The sequence below is a fragment of the Hypomesus nipponensis genome, chromosome 23 (genome assembly GCF_054491055.1).
Source record: "Hypomesus nipponensis isolate SF chromosome 23, ASM5449105v1, whole genome shotgun sequence".
Lineage (NCBI taxonomy): Eukaryota > Metazoa > Chordata > Actinopteri > Osmeriformes > Osmeridae > Hypomesus > Hypomesus nipponensis.
Genome location: NC_140383.1, coordinates 11,834,468 through 11,853,811, shown reverse-complemented (window position 1 = coordinate 11,853,811; position 19,344 = coordinate 11,834,468). Strand labels below are relative to the sequence as shown.

General features: G+C 42.9%; 1 protein-coding gene across 14 annotated transcripts; it reads right to left on the bottom strand.

Annotated features, from left to right (window-relative positions):
* Positions 1 to 1,087: 1,087 nt before the first annotated feature.
* On the bottom strand, positions 1,088 to 19,278 carry LOC146234253 (ATP-dependent RNA helicase DDX3X-like). Of its 14 annotated transcripts, XM_084689509.1 has the most exons (23): positions 18,949 to 19,278; positions 17,525 to 17,579; positions 15,803 to 15,850; positions 13,847 to 13,906; positions 13,277 to 13,348; positions 11,892 to 12,065; positions 10,916 to 11,042; positions 10,654 to 10,755; positions 9,982 to 10,081; positions 9,666 to 9,801; positions 9,019 to 9,113; positions 8,844 to 8,942; positions 8,055 to 8,215; positions 7,670 to 7,814; positions 7,443 to 7,587; positions 7,040 to 7,090; positions 5,673 to 5,854; positions 5,442 to 5,559; positions 4,478 to 4,631; positions 4,159 to 4,286; positions 3,917 to 4,002; positions 3,099 to 3,143; positions 1,088 to 2,619 (listed from the first exon to the last, which is right to left on the bottom strand). In XM_084689509.1, exons 1-21 carry the CDS (start codon positions 18,991 to 18,993, stop codon positions 3,917 to 3,919), a joined length of 2,283 nt encoding a protein of 760 aa, XP_084545635.1. In that variant the 5' UTR covers positions 18,994 to 19,278; the 3' UTR covers positions 1,088 to 2,619; positions 3,099 to 3,143. The 14 variants fall into 14 exon arrangements, with proteins under 14 accessions (XP_084545635.1, XP_084545634.1, XP_084545633.1 ...); XM_084689508.1 differs by having other exon boundaries at positions 1,088 to 3,143; XM_084689507.1 differs by having other exon boundaries at positions 1,088 to 4,002; positions 18,949 to 18,995; positions 19,184 to 19,273.
* Between the last annotated feature and the right edge of the window lie 66 nt (positions 19,279 to 19,344).

Sequence of the window (19,344 nt, the reverse complement as noted above, 5' to 3'; positions counted from 1 at the left end):
GGTCAGTCAGTCCAGCTTTCTCTTCCATGCAGAACTGAACACGCTTGCTGTCCAACTGACTGACATGATCGTATTAGTGTGTGTGTGTGTTTGACAGAGAAGGGCTTTTTGTGAGAGTGCATCTACATGAACGTGTGTTAAAGTGTGAGCTAGCTTGTGTTCCCTGGTGTTTGACTAGAACATACTGCATGTCTCCTCTAATAAAAGCTAGTGAGTCTGTGTGCGAGTGTGTGCGTTTTCCATCATTAACAACACACTCACTTTCCCAAAAGCCATCTCTTAATGGGACTCAAATCCCCAGGTCGGAGGGATGGATGGAGGGATAGGGAGGCCGAGATGAAGGGAGAGATGGATGGGATTATTGAGAGGTAAAGCAGGGCTCTCAGACTAGCGCAGACTGCTCAGATTACATCAGCCTAAATCCCCCTGCTCCCCCTACCCCACTCCAGCACACTAACCCTGTCTAGCACACACAGTTTCTAGAACATTCCTGCAACATCATGGTGTCCTCTTGAGAGCATGCAGAGAAACACTTTAGATAAAACATAAATACCCAATTTAATATAATGACCTCCATACACAGACACTGTTTATGTAAAAACTAAAATGCCTCAGGAGGCTGTTAGTGAGCACACTTGGTAATTGTGTTAAGGCTTCCTCCAGCAGACTATTAACTCTCACCCCATATCAATTGAATATACTTAACTGATGAGACGAGTTAATGTTTTGCAGTGCAGGCCAAATTAACATGACAGTCCAATTAACATTTTTGTGGATGTTGCATGCATGCGTGTGTGTATATATATATATATATATATATATATATATGTTAAGTTTGAAAATGTGTCAAACCTTTATTCCATCTAAAAATGCACAGACTAGTGTTGTCTTGAATACCAAAATTGCAGCTATATCTTTTTTATTACTATTGCAAAAAATTACATTTCAATTTTCATGTAGTATTCTATGTAGACATTTAAATAAATGTTTGAGGTTATATACGTGCTGTCCGACGTTCTCAGAAAAACGATACCCACAAGTATCCACATTTATGACCAACTTGTTGTAGGCAAACATACATCAGAAATAGTGCTGAAAATGTCAGGTACTTTATTGCATTCAAACTTTTATTTTGGTAAAATTATACAATAAATGCACAGCTTGAGTATCTTCCCATGCAGTGCATCAACCTATAAGCTAATACAGAAAGCAAAGTCTACATCTAAGGAGCTCTGGAGGTTCACTTCAGGATTGGAGCTGTTCTGGGACTGCACAAACCACTGTCTCTGTGTCTGTGCAGCTGGTCCCAGTGTTTCTAGGATACAGTTTGACAGTACTAAGTGGTGCTGTAGTCCAGTTCAGACTGGCTTCATACCCAGAGGTGCCATATATGCAAAAGCAACGAGAGAATAAACCACATGTTTGATTTTAAAGATTGCCATGTGCCAGACATTCACTGGAGAAAAACGGTCCTATTATCAGTTCAAATCAGAGTAAAGAATAGTAAACAATGCACACAATTTGAGAATCTGAACACATTTGCACTGGTATGCTGTTTAGGAAATTGGTTTGCTCTTCTGACAACTTTATTCCAAACCTTGGCATGTTTGTTGATTGAATTCCATTTTTAATTTTGATAGCCAATTAGTTATCTAAGAGTGATTGGCCCTTAGGCCTGGAAACAGCTATGGATAGTATTATTGACTGAATCCAATACGTTTTTAACATTAAAAAGCTCACACTACCCCGAAATATATAAATTTCACGCATACAGGTGACATTCAACATTCAAGTGCCAGTGTTTTTGTACTGTCTTTTGGTCAAGTTTCTTTAAACTTTCAAAGAATCACTTTGAGGCTTACAAAAATAAATATTTCTCAAAAATGCTTAATAAATTACACAAAATTAGCAGCAAAAGTAGAATCTAGAAATCTGTGTGCAAATGGCTAAATTCCCCCACTGCTAAACCCCTGGTCCCAAATCAGTCCTGGTTAAACGTTGAGAACCTTTCCCCTGTAAACAAGCTGCGTCGTCCCCCCTTCTCCTCACACTCTGGAAGCTTAAGGACACATATCCAAGACATCTATATAAAACTCTAGATGTGCAATAAAATAACTTTAGTAAAACTTGATGGGCACGACAGGGCCTACACACCTAGCTCAAGTAGCACCATTCAAGTCCTCAACACTGTCAGTGCATGAGCTTTTAAAGTTCTTCAATTTCTAAAAAAGTTTTCAAGGCACAACAAGCTTTGAGGAGAGAGAGCACTTAAAGTTATATGCCTCATGTCTCCTCTCATTGGCTGTCCCTCTGACAGCAACAGCCTATCCTGGCCTTGCCAGAGCGTTAAAACATTTATGCAGAAGAACCCTCACAGGAGTCCACAGTACTTTACCAGGAGGAAGTCACCCCCTGGTCTTTGGCCATCTCCACCGCTGGTGAATAAACCAATGGAAACAACAGTTACCAGTAGTGGTACTGAACGCCTCATACTCGCCTCCTGCAGCCCCAGTCAGAGGTAGCGATGACCCTCCTGCACCAGCCCCTGCTGTAACTTGTAAACTTCAAGTGATCATTCTAACTCCCGTCTCTGAAAGATGAGCCCTGCCTCGAACGCAGCTTGAAAAGAGAAAACGTTTATAATTAAGTTAAGCCTGCGACTCAGTTCATATGTCCTACCTCCTTGACCAAAAAACAAAACACTAGCATGCGTAGAATACCAACTGGTTCCCATTGGTGACTACATGCCTGGCCAGACTTTCACCCCATTGCTCTGGTCCTGATGTAGCTGTTTGGAACTTCACGTTCAAGATTGGCAGGCATTTTTTTTGTTTTATACACATTAAGGAAACATTTTACTCAAATAAAAATGTTTTTGTTCGTTTCTTAATTGGGTGCGCGCTTGCAATAAAATGTCTCTAATAAAATATACAAACAAAAAAAACTGCCCACTTTCTGTAGCTAGCACATGACATACTAGCTGCCGTAACGCACTTGTCATTTTAATTAGTGGAGTAAAGTTCCATGTTAAGTGTTAATGTCATTTCAACACTAGTGAGCATTTTGCACTGAGCTGAATGACAGAATTAGGATCATACCTGGAATGCCTTTTCTGAAGACTACCACATCCATAATACAGAAACCTGTCCAGGATAGAGTGAGCAAAAAAAAATAATAAAGTAATCAAACTCTCCATCCCTTAAGGTCAGACTCCAGTTTGCACAAGAGTCCCCAGTAGGGGACTCGTTAGTGGGGGACGTGCTAGTTGTCAAGACCCTGTAGAAAAGGCTTCATGATGTCCCTGCCACAAATTTGAAGTTCAAATGGAATCATGACTCAAGTGAGCCACAACACCCCAGTGTTTGCCAAGGTTTGAGTAAGTACACACTTAATATACTCCATGCTTTTCACCAAATAATAAAATAAAAAAAAATATAGCAACAATTTAGAGCACGTGGCCAAGTTAGTTTGGTGAAAATGACAAAACAGATTTCCTTGCCTCAATTCGAAAAGGCACAGTACATTAACATACAAATGATCCTCAAAGTTGTCATTTTAGTTTCTTGTAGTTTTTTTAACGTTTTTTTTTTTAGAATGATAGAAAATTGGTAGCTTTATTTTGCCCCCCCACATCAACAGATGTTCGAGTTTGCTGCTGGAGCCATGCACACACTTTCAGTATGATGTGTGACTGCTCTCTTTCAAGAGCTCTGCTGGTGGCCCTGTTTGAGGGCTCCCTGCTTTCCAGCAGAGAATCACAGCTGGAAATGTACACTGGGTCAGTGAAGTGAAGGGAGTGTGTGTGTGTGTGTGTGAGTATGTATAAGAAGGGGTGAGGGGGTTAGGGTCTGGCTTATGTATTAACATGTGGTTTTCTGTGGGGTTGGGTTGGCATGGCAACCTGCTCATATGGTACCTAGTTGCCCCACCAGTCCACACTGCCCGAGTGGCTGTAGTTGCCACCATAGCCGTCGTTGTTGTAGAAGTTGCCACCAAAGCCACCTGAGAGCACAAGAACAAAAAGGTCAAGTCCTCATTTACCCCAACCCTAGTCCCTTCAGGGCAGAATGTTGTCCATACCACAACCAGCGACAGTATGCTCTATCCAGTCTTTAGACACGGTACAGCAGTTGACCTCAAACCAAACCCTGGTCTTACCTCCTCCGCCCCCAAAGCCTCGGTTTCCTCCAGGAGTGCGCACTCCGCCGCGGCCGCCGCCTCCGAAGCTGTTGGCAGCTCCGCCAGAGGTCTGACGGTAGTCCCTGGCTCCGAAGCCTCCAGAGAACCTGGAGATGCACGGCCACACGTTTAGAACCTGGGTTAGGGGCAACACTCACAGCCCCTCCATCATCTTAGGTGATGTGCTTGATGTGCAGTGTCATGGATGTGTAGACAGTGCACACGGTGCAAGTACAATGAAGCATAATCCCTGTTGGATCATTAAGGTTGGCAGGCAAGTCGGGAGGTAAATGAGTACCTCTTGCCGCGTCCTCGGGTGGTGCTCTTGTGCTGGTGTTCGTACGCCAGACTCTCTAGCCAGGTGGGGACCTCCTGCTTTGCCTCCACCAGAATGTCCAGCAGGTCTTTGGTTATGTTGCTGTTTTTGTCGTTAAAGAACGACGTGGCCAGCCCTGTAACACACAAACACGTCTATTTATATCTATATATGGGGTGTGACAACGCGCTTTTTCACATTGAACCGTTTAGTTTTAGGCTTTTGGTTCAGCACGCATTACGAACCAAATGATTCGTTTGACTAATCCTATTAAGATTTATTAAAAACACCTTAAAATTGGCGAAATATAGGCCAATGTTCTCAGTAACACTGCACTCAACAAGGTAGCCCAAACAACAAGCCCTTCAGTCAGGTACACTGGGAAGCACACCATGCTCACTGTTCTACCAAATGCAGGACAAAAGGCAAACATTTCATAACTAGCTAATTAATTCTTAACCATCACCCCCCTTTCAACGGTCCATTTTAAGACAAAGCTAACAAGGACACAAATTGCAATAGAAAATAGCTAGCCAGATGGGTGTACATAGCCACCAACTTTGCATCTCAACATTTCTACTCTTTTGCTGTAGCAGGGAGGCCACTCTATTGTATCAAACTGATGATCAAAAACACAGATGTGTCTGCACTTTCAAAAAAATACTTCAGGTAATTGGATGAACCATCTGTTTATCACCAGGTAACTTCAACCACACCCACAGCGGCCATTAGTTCCTCATAAGATGCTGATTGGTCCGAACCACTGTGGTTTGGGCACAAACGGATAACTTGAAGCATATCCAGATGGCTGCTCGTGTTTGAGATAAATCCACCTGTCTCAAAAGGTTAACCCTCTGCAGACAGATCTGTAAAAATATGTGAACTTCCCATCAGAGCTACAGAGGCCCAGCCTCGTCCCTTACCAAAGCTCAGCTTCATGTCTTACCCAGGTTTCCCACACGTCCAGTACGGCCAATACGGTGAACGTACTCTTCAATATCACTGGGCAGGTCAAAGTTGATCACATGTTTCACATTGCTGATATCCAACCCTCTGGCAGCCACCTGCAGAAAGACAACACATCACTCAAATGCTGCTGTTGCTGTCTGAGTGAGTGAGAGAGCAAGCATGTCACTGAGAGTATGCGTGTGTGTGAGTGAGTGAGTGTTAGTCTCACCGCTGTGGCCACCAGAATGGGGCAACGTCCGGAACGGAACTGCTGCAGTGCCTCCTCTCTGTCTCTCTGGGAACGGTCTCCATGGATACTAGTGCAGGCGTATCCCTCGCGATACAGGAAGTCCTCGAGGGCATCAGCTCCCTTCTTGGTCTCCACAAACACCAGCGTCAGGGAGTCCTTACCTGGGAGGGCACACATGGAAACGAATATATTTAATGACCAAGTCCTTTGTTCAGTGAAGGATAGAAATTTGAGTACAGAGAGATGGGAGCATGAACAGAAAACATTGGTGCAACCAGACCTCAAAGCCATGGGAAAATAATAAAATGGCAACTAAAAGTGGAGACCAGCTTATAGAAGCAGCTTTGCATTCACATTTATCTGGGCAGCATAAGGATTCCAGTATCCCATTTACCATAAAAAAGGTTCCATTTGAAGTAATTTGCTTAAATGTAAGAGTTAACTTGAAGCAAACTGAACCAGGACTACAAGTTGTCCTTGTACACACTAAATGGTGAGACTGAAAGATTTGATCCGAAATAACTGCTCTGAACTACTTATCAATGGGTGATGGAAATGACTCATGCTAAAACACAATGAAAATGTTTAGTGACCAGTTGTGCTTCCAGAACATTCATGTAAAATATTTTTTCTAAGAAGGAAAACAATTTAAATAAAGATCTCCAGATGTGATACGGTAGGGGAAAGCAGACAGACTGCAGGAATTGGCTAGCTTGAGGTTTGGGTGTCACGGCAACAGACAAACTTAGAAAATGCCCTCCCCTAGGTGTAGGTGGTAGCAGAATAAACAGGTGAATGTTTACCTGAGCTGAGCCATGACATCTATTTCACAGTATGCACTAGCAGAAAGCTCAGATCAGAATGTGTCTTAATGAGCTTGTAGAACTGCAGGGAAATGAGGCCCACCCGCAGTTTACATACAGAACTGGTCTGGGAGTTAAAAACAAGATCTTGTCTTCCCTGCAGATGACCTATGGGGATTTCCCTTCAGTGATTTCAACCACAGATGACGGGGCGAGTTTGGAAAACAACATTGTGGACAGGGGCACTGCATTCTGGGCACTGCTCTACAAGTAGAGGAAGAGACCCTTCAGATGCAGCTAGCTGAGCTTCACTCCACACTGCCTGGGGAAGCAGAACAGGAGCGGCAGCAGGACCTGAAGCTCCGAGCAGGCACGATGGAGGAGGGGAGGGGGTGAGGAGGTGGTGGAAGGAGGGGGAGGAAGTTGAAGAGGTCTGGGAGGGGGAGGAGGAGGAGGTCTGGGAGACACCAGTGGAGAAGATGAGGGGTGGGATGTGATGCATCTGGCTGGGTCAGACAGGAGATGTAACACACTCATACTCACCAGGTTTCTCTGGAGCATCCGGCACTATTTCCTGAACATCACTGGGAATGACTGAGATAGATAGAACCAAACCCAAACAGCCAGTAAACGCAAGGTGGCTGGCAGCATAACTGAACAGCTGTAGTGTGAACAGGGTGCTACACATGGGCAATGGATGAGCACACACACACTTCTGAACTACACGGAAGCATTGCTATGCAGCCTTTGCTGGCCTCTCTTCCCATTGACGAGACGTAACACTAGAGAACAGCATTATCTGGCAAGCAGGATAAACACACAAGGGTAGGAGCAAGGCTATTACTGTCTTAAGAGTCCTTCACAACAGAAACCCCTACATATATCCTTCCCTGCAGTTTGAGTCTTGTTATTGACAATGCTTGTTTGTGTGTTGTCGTCTCCATACCCGTGGCATTCAGCAGATCGAGGAGGAAGGACCTCTTGTCCCCGTCCTCCACCCACACCACCTTCTGGGTGATGTTCTCAGAGGTGGACCCCACGCGACCTACGGCCAGAAAGATGTAGTCCTCCAGGAAATCCCGAGCAAGGATCTGAACACACAATATCTCTCCGGTTAAGACGGTCCTCTTTCAGAGGAACGCAAACGCTTTTCTGACAAGTACACATGCGTACCTGGATCTCCTTGGGGAAGGTGGCGCTGAACATCATGGTCTGGCGCATGCCCTTGGGAGGCATGGTGTCCTGCTCCACGATGCGTCGGATCTGAGGCTCGAAGCCCATGTCCAGCATGCGGTCAGCTTCATCCAGCACCAGGAAGCTTGGAACACAGGCAACATACTGAGTACCCACTGCCCCCAGTAGCCCATCATCTCCAGCAGACTAGCCATACCTTCAGGCTCACCCATACTTGCAGAAGTCTCTCCATCCATCTCCCCCCCCTCCCTCCAGCCCCTTGTTTGCCCACTCTCCCCTTGCTTGATGTGCCCACCCTCCCCCTCCTGCTTACTTGTCCCTGCCTCCCAATTGACTTGTTGTGCCTGCCCTCCCTCTTCCTTACTTGCAGTAGTCCAGGCCGATCTTGCCCCTCTCCATCATGTCCACCAGGCGTCCAGGCGTGGCGACCAGCAGGTGGCAGCCGCGCTCCAGGTCTCTGATCTGCTGGCCGATGTCGGCTCCTCCGTAGACCACGCAGGGACGCACGCGTGAGCGGTACGCAAACTGGCGAAGGAAACAAGGAACAGTTTGTAGCTCACCTTATACAACAGGTAGTTCCAAACCATGGTATATGTATTACAGATCTGTAAACTGGCTTTTTTATGACTACTATCACACCCTACCGATTTGCTACTCCAGGTGTAAATTGCTCAATTAACTGCAATTTCTATCATGAAGCTACGGTTAGCTAAAGTTCTAGGGTAAAAAACTTGCCCAACTAGCATTACTTTGAGTTTCTAGGGTTTGTAGTTAAACACAATACCATCTTGCACCCATTACTTAATGAAAGTAAAAAAGGTACTGGACACACAATTTCCCTTGCCCTTTTAAACAGTCACTATACTCCTGGTAACTATTCAACATCCATGGTTATGCAGGAACTTCTCACGCTGTGAAACCATCAGGCAATGGAGATTCTTTTAAGACCAATTTTATTTGTTACTGAAATACATCCCAGAGAAATATTCATTCTGATAAATATTTTGCAGAACTCATGGAGGTATTTATGACATCATTATTTATTCATCCTCATGATTGGTTGCTTAAGAGTAGCATGGGTTAGCGTTCCCATTGTGCATGAGGATCAGAGGCCTACAAGATGGTAGGCGTTGAGGCTGGGTGTGGTCCTTACCTTCCTGGCCTCGTCATAGATCTGCAGGGCCAGCTCTCTGGTGGGTGCCAGGACCAGGGCCAGGGGGTACTGCTTACGACGGCTGTACTTGCCATTATCCTGCGCACATTCACACATCGGTTACATGTGGTCCAGAGAAAGTGTGTGTGTAAATGTGTGTATGGTTGGGTCATACCTGCCCTCCCTTGGTGGCCTGCGCAGCTTCTCCCGGTCCTTCACAGTATATCTGACTCAGCACCGGCAGCAGGAAGGCAGCGGTCTTACCAGAGCCTGGACACACAAAACACATCTTAGAAGAACCTGGGGGACCAGGAGGAACTCAGTCCTCACACACCATGCAGTCAAAGCATAGAACCATGGGAGCACCTCTTCTAGAACAGTACACGCATCTACTCTGAGCATAAGTGATTTTCACACTATCAACCTTTAGATTAGTGAGTTCCAAAAAGTCAGACAGTCATCACAACGCAAGTTTTTTTTTTTTTTTTAGCTAGCTAGCTTAGATAGCTGCCAGGCTAAGTTAACTAGCATTAAACTCATAGCAATGCTACTACCATGCTAGTGTTACTTGCTAGCCTTTCAATTTGTACATTTTGAAAACCATACTTAAGTGTTCGTTGCATAGTTTTTGTCAATCTGAAAATATTCAATTGGAATGTTCGAATCACATTTGTGATGTTACACTGTAGGACCCCACATTCGAACGATCACATATTTGTGACGCTACTCATTAACGGGTTAAAGAGCCATTTCTGTGTAGATTTTTTACAACTGCAAAAACAATAGGAGGTGCCAAAACGTAGTAGTGCTGTCAAGTCTTACCAGTTTGAGCACAGGCCATCAAGTCCCTCTTAGACTTGATGATGGGGATAGCATACTTCTGGACCGGGGTGGGTCGTGTGTACCGGGTCAGGGCAATGTTGCCCATGATGATCTCCCCCATCTCCACATCATGGAACTGACAATAACACACAGGGGAGTTATGTCACCAGGTAGCCAACATATCTGTAGAGGCTGTATCTACTACAGCCTCTCAGAACAACCTAGCACAAATGACTGCTCACCACCATCTTAAAATGTCAGTGTGTTAGATATGGGCTGAAAAGTCAATAAACAGGAGCTTGAAACCCTGACTTACACTGTCTATGTGAGGAGGGCAGTTGGCTCCAGTGGCCTCCACAGGAATGTCATCATACTTCTCAAAGTTAATCCCTGTGTTGCTGCTAGAAAACAGCTCTCTGCGGGACAGACAGTCAGAGGTCAACCATAGGAGAGGTGGAGTGTGGTGAATAGCCACCTGGACAGTGTAGGCATTACCAACTAAATGTAATATCAAAGTGTAGTTATATTGTTGCACACCAATAGCATTGAAAATAAAAAGTTAAGACATTTTACTCTTAAAAACTGAGTAACTAATTGAGGCTGAAGCCAGATAAAAATCACACTATTCAGTTAATGCATTTTTTGTTCTGGACATATTTTCCAATAACACTAGTTAGCCATCTTTGTCCCCCAATGACACTGAACTCATTTTCCATCACCACACCAAATGTAAAAAGTTGTTGAATTTTTTAAACGATGCCTGTGTGCTACTGCAAATTCCCCCATGTTAAGTATCAAGTGTTCTTATCTCAGTCTATATTCTCTAGTAGATTATTTAAATAGAATATCATAATTAGTTTGAATACTAAAAGCTGGTTGAATATTTCTAAAATCCATCCCCATTAGCAACAAGATTCTAAAGTTATGATTAGCATGAGGCCAGAGGCTCAGGTTTGTTATATTGTTCCAGGAGGCGTCAGACACTCACTGTTCCAGGCGCTCATTGGCCACAGTGGGTTTGGACCAATCCTCTTCGTCTCTGGAGTCCTCCTGCCAGCGGCTATTTCCGCCCCCTCCGTATCCTCCACGACTTAAACAGAAATATTTTACATTAACAATGACTCTCCGAATCCGACCTCAATTGGATCTACACACATCCGTTTGCACACCTGGGTTACATGCACACACACACACACAGTAAGCAAACACACAGGGACGCTACACATGTGTTCAAAGGCACAAATACTAACTTTCCCCTGTTGCTTGCTCCACGGTCGTTGAAGAAAGCAGACTTGCCCCTGCTGTCAGAACGTCCTCCAAAGCTGTTGTAGGCCGCGTCCCTGGGAGCACCTCCCCAGCCACCCTCTCCTGAAAATCCTGCACATGGACAGGACGCCTTTAGTGGACCCTTCCAGCCTCAAACACCCTGAACACAATCATCCTGATGATCCAGTTGCCTGCTGGAGGACGGAGCCTCCTGGGGGTAAAAAGACTCCCCGCCAACTGCAACTCTTAAGCTGCAGTTTGACAGTTGTTCTGGTGGTTGCGTGTTTGTTTACGCTGCATTTTGTATATGGGAGTAGGAATCCGTTTTAGTAAAAGGTTGTCACGAAAATATAAAAGTAATTCTTTAACCTATTAGTAATGGCGTAACATTTCAAATACGTGTTCCATATTTATTCCGTTTGAGCTCTCCAATGTTTTTTATCCTTACACCCCTTTCATAAAGCATTACCAAATAATACAACTGATACATCAAGGTAGCAGAAGGCATTATTATATACTTGTTTTGGCATATATAAATTACCAGTGCTATGCAGTGGACTTTAGGTACACTAGCCTTTAGGAATACTGGTATTGCCATTATAACATTACTCTATAGCCTTGTTTCTCAACTGGTGGGTCCCGAACCAAAATTGGGTCGTCAGCTGGTGCGGAGTGTTGCGGACGTGTGCTTGTCCTCCGTAAAAAAGTGTAACTTTATTTTTATAAGTTACCGAACTTCCAATTGTGCGCTTTTATTTTGAAAGGTGTGTAAGCTCAGTGTGCTGCCCGCAATCTTGAACAAATTATTACTGCACAAATTGTGTTGTGATATTAATACTAATGGTTTGGAAATTAAATTATTTTTGGGTTGTGACTTAAATCACCAAGGACAAATGAGTGTCCTAACTTAGGTTAGACCAGTTGAGAACCATTGCTCTATAGCATAGTAGGTTTCCCCACCTGCACTTTGTATTGGGTGATTAAACGAGACTCCGCCCCTGATACCACGGAAGCTGCCACGCCCACCTCTATCAGTGCGGGGGGGCGCACGCCCTCCGAAGCCCCCGTTCGTGCGGTTGTCATGGAAACCATTCACAAAGCCGTTACCACGTCCACCATCCCATCCAGGAGAGTCTTTAAAAGGAGGTAGAGGAGAAAGGAATTAAAACATAAAATAAAAAAAAAACTAAACTGTTGCTTTTATCAATTAATTTGGGTAAAGTTCTCCCCAGACCTTCACAACAAACTGCCAGATTACCTGAGAGCAGCAGCACATTTTATCTACACAGCAATAATAAAAGTTAGGCCCAAAGTCTGGGAAAGAACTGGGAACCATCACTACTTTTCCTCTAGAGACAGCAGTATTGGCCTGGTCTAAGTCTGCATCAGGACACATCTAATGAGCTTACGGGCTTGTGCTCTGAACGGGTTTACAACTCGTGACCATGTTTGTATTGGTACTTATTAACCGATATACAAAAGAAAGTACTTTTCATTGAGTTGGAAATATATTATAGTTGCCAGACCATTTTATTTAAGGGACTTTAGCTGTTGCCTATCTACACTGCCAGTGTAGATAGGCAGTTGGAGGAAGATCATGTTGGGTTACCACCACTACAGTGGGCCACAACTAGTGCAGGCTAGCTCGTACTCACAACCTGCCTTGGGCCTCAATTCAGACACCAGAACACCTGCACTGCTCAGATGCAACTAGCAGGCCAACTTGTGCAGAATCAAAGGCTGTTATTTAGTGATGGCACTTCAGAAACCAGCCTCCAATGAGTCTGTCAGGACACACATGGGACCAGAAGCCCCAGCTTGTTCAGCCCTCCTTTGTGGTGTATTAGTGGATACATTCACAATAGGGTTAGGGTTCACTGTGTGTGAGCCAAGGTTCACTAACACTAGTGAAGACGGACACAAAAGCAGGAAGGACCCCATGTTTCCCAAGGCTAAAACGGATACAGACAAATAAATTGTGACAACTTGTGTTTCCTGACAATTGATACATAAATGAATACTTTCAATCCAAACTGTAGTAGAAGAGTATCCCATCATTGGTGTCCTACTTCACAAATGTCAACCATCTGGTTAAAACTGTTCTAGCCTTGTTGCCATTAGTCCAGCAACAGACAGTGCAACATCTTATTAAAAAACATGCATCACAAGCAAGCAACTACAATGCAAGCTTCGACACATTTCTGAATTAGTTTGTCAGAATCAGGCTAGAACTGCCCATCAAACTTTGTGCTGTAACATCCACTTGACAACGGCCTGGTCATGTCAGCAAATAAGCCATCTACTAGAAGACCTCAGCCAGGGCATGCAGGTGGATCCTGGTATACCACATCTGTGAGCCCAGCCCCCACTGTAGGTAGGGTAGAAGCCCGGGTCATGAGAGCCCAGTCCTGGGTAACCTGAGCACAAGCACAGGGGAAGTAGGCTATAAACCCCTGGGAGACTGCAGTCTATAAAAGAGCAGGTTGACTTGGCACTAATAGTTTCCAGTCCTCCCATCCATTAGAGGCGTGTCCAGGCTGCTGCTCTGCAGGCCGGGTGGGGCACATCTTAGGAGGAACTTCCAAGGACATTACAGATATGAACAAAGGGGAGCATTAGGGTGAGTTGGTGAGTAAAAAAAGGCTCCCGAAAACATGTTAAAATGCAAGCATTCTATACTTCTGAAGTAAAATCTCTTGTCTGACCAACATCCACTTTTTCACAAGCATGTAAGCAACTTGGTAGAGAAAATAGTTGAAAGTTCTTAAAGAACGGTCACTACTCATGTGTGAAATGGATGATGAATTCATTTGGCCCCACCCTCCTTCATTTAAGCTTTGCTGGTATGCAAATGACTATTTCATGCATCTTGGAATTCAGGTTGCCCTCAGCAGAAGCAGACAGAAGGGACTTACAGAGAGTCACTGGTGCCATTGAATAACCGCACTGTCTACCAGTGGATAAAGCATTTCCTGCTGTGGAATAAGAAAAAAAAGGCATGCGTGAAAGGAGACTCACAAAAGACATGATTTATCAGATTACGTCGAACAATTGGCTTCTTTAATAGAAGGTAACCTTTCATGTGTTTGTACCAGAGATTAGAAAGTATCGTGAGTCGATTTAACCCAGGACATTCATCTGCTGGGCATAGACAACCAAGGATGCACAAGGTACATCTACCAGATTGAAGCATTTGTACAGAAGTACAGAAAAAAGGAAACTGGTGTGAATTCAGGCAGATTAATTACATTTTAGAAAAATAATTCATTGGATCTTAATCCACAAAACATTGGCCACCATCCATTAAGTGAATTTAAAATGTTTATAGAGAGCACACTGAAAACATATTGCACAAAAAAAATGCTGGTCCCATACGACTAGTTTAGCTGTGCTACTCTTAAGCCAACATGCCAAGAAAGAACATCCATTTCTGGTGGCTCTTTTTTTAGAAATCCATGCACACGGGAAATTAGAATCCCTCAGATGGCTCTGGCGCAGAGCAGGAATGCAAAACGAAAGAGGGTACAATTTCTGGGGATATTGTGAGGTGTGCTTGCGTCGGTTGCCGATGGATCAGTTTTGTTTCTGAAATTTTGCAACTGATATGTCTGTATATTTTAAATAAGTATGCATACTTATTATTATGCAGATGGCACATATCTAAAAAGCATACATTTGTTGCAGCTCATTAACATTTTAAAATACTAAGATTGAGTGTAGAATGGAACAGGACTCTGTTGTCATTTCGATTAGCGCATTAAGGAATGGTGATAGGCTATTTGGCAGCCTTACATTGTACAAAATGTGGGCAATCCTGTGTAAAAATAAATAGTCCTAACCGATATCTACCAACATTGTTGGAATTGCAATTCACACCGTACCCTCTGCTTACTGAAATAAATGCCACCGAAAACATCGCCCTGGCCTTTGCCTACAGCTGTCTTGCAGTTTTAGGTAGCTAGCCATCTCTCAGAAGTTAACAAGTTTCTAAACTTATGTTCTACTCTACGTAATTGCGCCTAGGTTTGTGACATTTGTGACTGTGGCTAGATAGTTAACCACCATCAGCTTCACTTCTCTCCACAAAAACGTATAAAATTATGCCTAACCCGTCAAATGGAAACTTCACGCGGATACAAGCAACGTAATCTGGATAAGACAAACATTTTGACAGACATTGGCCGCGTTTCCCAGATTCGTTAAGTTCTTAACACGAAGAGCTTCTTAACGAATCTGGGAAACGCGTCCATTGTCTGTGAACTGCATAAATGTACGTTTTTTTTCTCCAAGGGTGGGAAAACAAATAAATACTATTTCTTCGATTAAATGCTGCCCTCAAATAAACTACTTTACATGGCTACAGTAGGTAGGTGTTTTCACCATCTAGCTGTTTTTGCATTCCTTGCAAATCAGCGTTAATAAAAAGCAGATGAGATAGCGCTAGAGCTAGCTAGTCTAGCATTGACATTTGCTTGTTGCTTAAAATCGGTGATTTAGAAGGCCATACTGTTCAAACTAGCTAAGAACATTAAATGTAGCGAACTAGCAAGCTTGTCTAAAGACACGTTATTATGCTAGCGCAGCTAGCCTAGAATACCGTATTCTTTTTATAAACGCTGCCCTCAAATACACACCGCACCAAAAATTAACAGTGTAATAAACGCTGCAGACGTTAATCGAAGAAACAGTATATGAGAATACAGGTTGTGCCTTGCCAACGGCAGGAACGCCCAACTAAAAGTTCCAACACTGAACTAATAAGGAACAATGTTTCTGACAAGTGTCTTTTTCCATTTTCACTCTTATAGTTAGCCCACCATTAAACCTGATGTGTTGGGTACATTTCACCAAGCGTCCCAGTGACCACTTACCGTTTTTGGAAGCCTCTTTGTTCCTTAAGTGAGGAGGAATATAACGCCCTGTAGGAAAAAGCATAGTTCAAAATGTAAATCCATAAACACTGACACGCAACTGCATCTAAACATTAACTATATGGTAATGAAATCAATCCACAACGTAACGGAAAAGACCATCACTTGACAGAGAAAGTGAAGTACAGCACTGTACACCTATTGAGGATCAGAGTTATTCTTAAGTAGGGGAGGCAGCACCACAAATTTGGTTTGGATCCGATACTGGAGGGCCACAATTGCCAATATTGCTACCTTTTATAGTTAAAAGCGGCTTATGTAATTTATGCAGTATCCGGATTTGAGGTGCATCATCAATAGGCTCAATCTGAATTCATGAGCACTAAATGATTTGCTAAAAGGTTAGCAATCATTGTTAGGTGAGTGGTAAATTATGCCTGCCACCTTGGGACCAGGGGCCTCCTTTATAAACGTTGCATACGCACAAAACTGAGAAATGGGAAACTGCAATGGAAAAAGGATGAAACTCTCGACAAACCTTCAAGTTCAAATATAACCTCACACGTGTTACATATGAAGAGTTCACTGGAGTATGCACAAAACTTGATTTCCGATAAATACAAAATGGATATCCCTTTTTGTAAAAGAATCCCTGACATTTTTACTGTTTAATTGGGAATGTTTGATTGGATCTATAATCATTCAACACTACTTGCATGTTATAATAGGTATTCTCAAATATTTAGGTGAACATTAGGACAAACAAAAGGTTTAAACTGATGCTGTTGCTTGAGTCGGGCAGATACGAATGCACAATGTCATGTTTTCACATGTTCTTTACGCATAGCTGTCAAAGTGATACTGGCCCTGTCATTGTCAATAGCAAACAGTGCAATTAACACACCAGAAAGTGATATTCATATTAATGAATATGAATTCTAATATTATATTTGGGTGTGTCAGAAACCATTTAAGGCAATTAAGGGTGTTACTTGGGTGGGACAATATGCTCGCGCAAGTGCGCTTAACTTCCAGTAAGTTGTGATAAAATAAAACCAAAGCAGAATGTGATTCTATGTGACTTCTAGCGAGTATTTGTGTGCATGCACTTTGCGTTTTGTTCGTATGCAACATTCTCACGTGAATTCTACACACAGCTTTATAAAATGAGCCCCAAGGTGTAGTGTAAAGACGTAACTTCTGCCAAAAGTTTAGGCCTATACTTGGAAACTACATATAATTAACATGATTGATGGGTTATAGAAATGCTCTTTTTTTGCAGTTATCCTCACGTCTGCATTATTTTTCCAAGTTTGTTCAAGGTTATAACCAATCCAGTCATTTTTACCAGTTTAAATATCTTTACTGCATAAAGGTTCTTAGCAAAAATTCACAACAAAAGTAGTGAGGCTAAACAACACCTGTGCTTGTTTTTAGAGCAGCAGTTGTGAAGCTAAGACTGCGGGCACTAAGATATGCACACGACAAAGGAACACTGTTTGCTCAGACAGCCTTACTCTTTGATGATATGGGTACAACGTTGGAGAAACTGAAACTGGTATTGATCCTATTGGTGCTAGAATCCCTCTTCAAAAAAGGGTAGTAGTTGTAGTAGAGATATTTTGAGAAGGATACGCCCATTAAAAAGTAGGTCATTGTACATTTTATTTTCTACTAAAATGATCAAAATCCTAATCTAGCAGAGGACAGCAGAATACTTACTGCCAGTTCCTCCACCACCCTGTCCGTCCGCAGAGTTCAAGTCTAGGGCAGCAAGCTGGGGGGAAAAAAAATAGATACTTTAGGGAAGTTCTCGAGAATGTGTTGGAACAGGCTGTAACTAGTGTAGTGGGCACCTCCAACGCTGTGCATACATAAAATAGCAGTGAAAAACTTGGAATCGGGCAGATTAATTACTTTATTCATCACCTCCCTGGCAAATTATATGGATTTCAAAATAGACAACACCTTGCTGTAGTTACGGATAGCGCCCCCAAATTAGATAGAATCTATAGCAGATTGTTAGAAAAAATACATAGGCTACATTCTACATTGGATTTTTTAATTGTTTTTACTTATTGGTTTCAGTCCAATTGTAAATGCATTGAATTGTATTAGAAACGTCGAAAGGAAGGAATGTGCATTTAAACAGTTTATTTGTATAAAAAAAAAAAAAAAGCTATTGCACTGAGAATCATGATCCTAATTGTTTAAGCACATAGCTTTCGTTCGCAAATCGCAACGGGTGCAACCGAGACTAACTGGAGAATACATTTACTTAAGAATAGCGTTGGGCGTACTGAAATTGATTCAAAGCCAAAGTTCTTGGCACGAGTCGCTGCTTAGACATCACGTGCCACTTAGCTGGCTAGTTACCCAAGACCTGGCATTAAAGCGAAACATCTTGCTGTCCTGTGCTCAACATGTTGAAGCGCGAACGTTGATAATACTACAGGAGTATATTATCATATGTACAATAACGAGCACTACGGCTTTTGTTAATTAATGCTAGAGATATAGACTAGCGGTAAATTACCGTACATCGTAACTGCGTTGGCTTTCAATAAATATCCTGCGCCACGTTTCACGGCTGTCTAGCTAGCTTTGTAATTGGCGTTAGCCAATCGGATACCTCACCGGCAAATGATGTTTTCAATACGTTTTGACAAACAAATATGTCTACTTACTATTATTACATAATTGCAATCAACAATTGCTTAGGAGTGTTAAATAAAGTGCGATTACGCGGTAAATCTCATAACCTATATGAACTCTGCAGTCACCATTTCATAGGTTCGTTCGTTTTGGCTGAATTGTCACATAACCAGACTGAAACATAACACAAAATGAATAATCGTCGACAACATGCACCGCGGGAGTGTTAGGTGAAACTAAACGAGGTTCACTAGCTACTTTAAGTCAAAAACGGCCACCATTTTAACCGGCCGTACACTCGCACGCACTTAGCCAGGTGTAGAAACTAGATTATAGTCTGCCATCTATGGTTAGCTAACAAGCTTGCTAGCACTAGCTATCAAGTCTCACACGAAAGTAGCTAGCTCGCTAGCTGTGAAACTAGTTTAAATAACACATTTTAACAGTTTACCAATGTAAATAATTTATTAAATACATGAACAGAAACTTACCTGCTGATCTAGACCGTGTGGATTATCGACGACCACATGACTCATAACTAAAGACAATAAGTGAAGATTATTTCTCAAGAAAAATATTTTTCTTTGTTAGCACGTTCAGCTACCTAGCAGAACAGTCCGTGACTCCGTAAATACGTTCAAACGTCCGCGTTATTCTCAGTGAATTAGATGTACTTTTTTACTGTACGAATATCAAGGTGATCCCTTTCGCCTATTTAAGGTTTACCGAATGAAAGTTATAGCTATCCGCTTGGGCTGAGCTTGTAACAGAAACCTTCCTCCCGCTGGCTTGTCCGTGGTGGAATGGAACTGGTTTATTTGTACCGCGAGATGTTGGCCTGAAAACGAGTCATAGTGGCAAGCCATCGCGATGCGATCTTCAACATT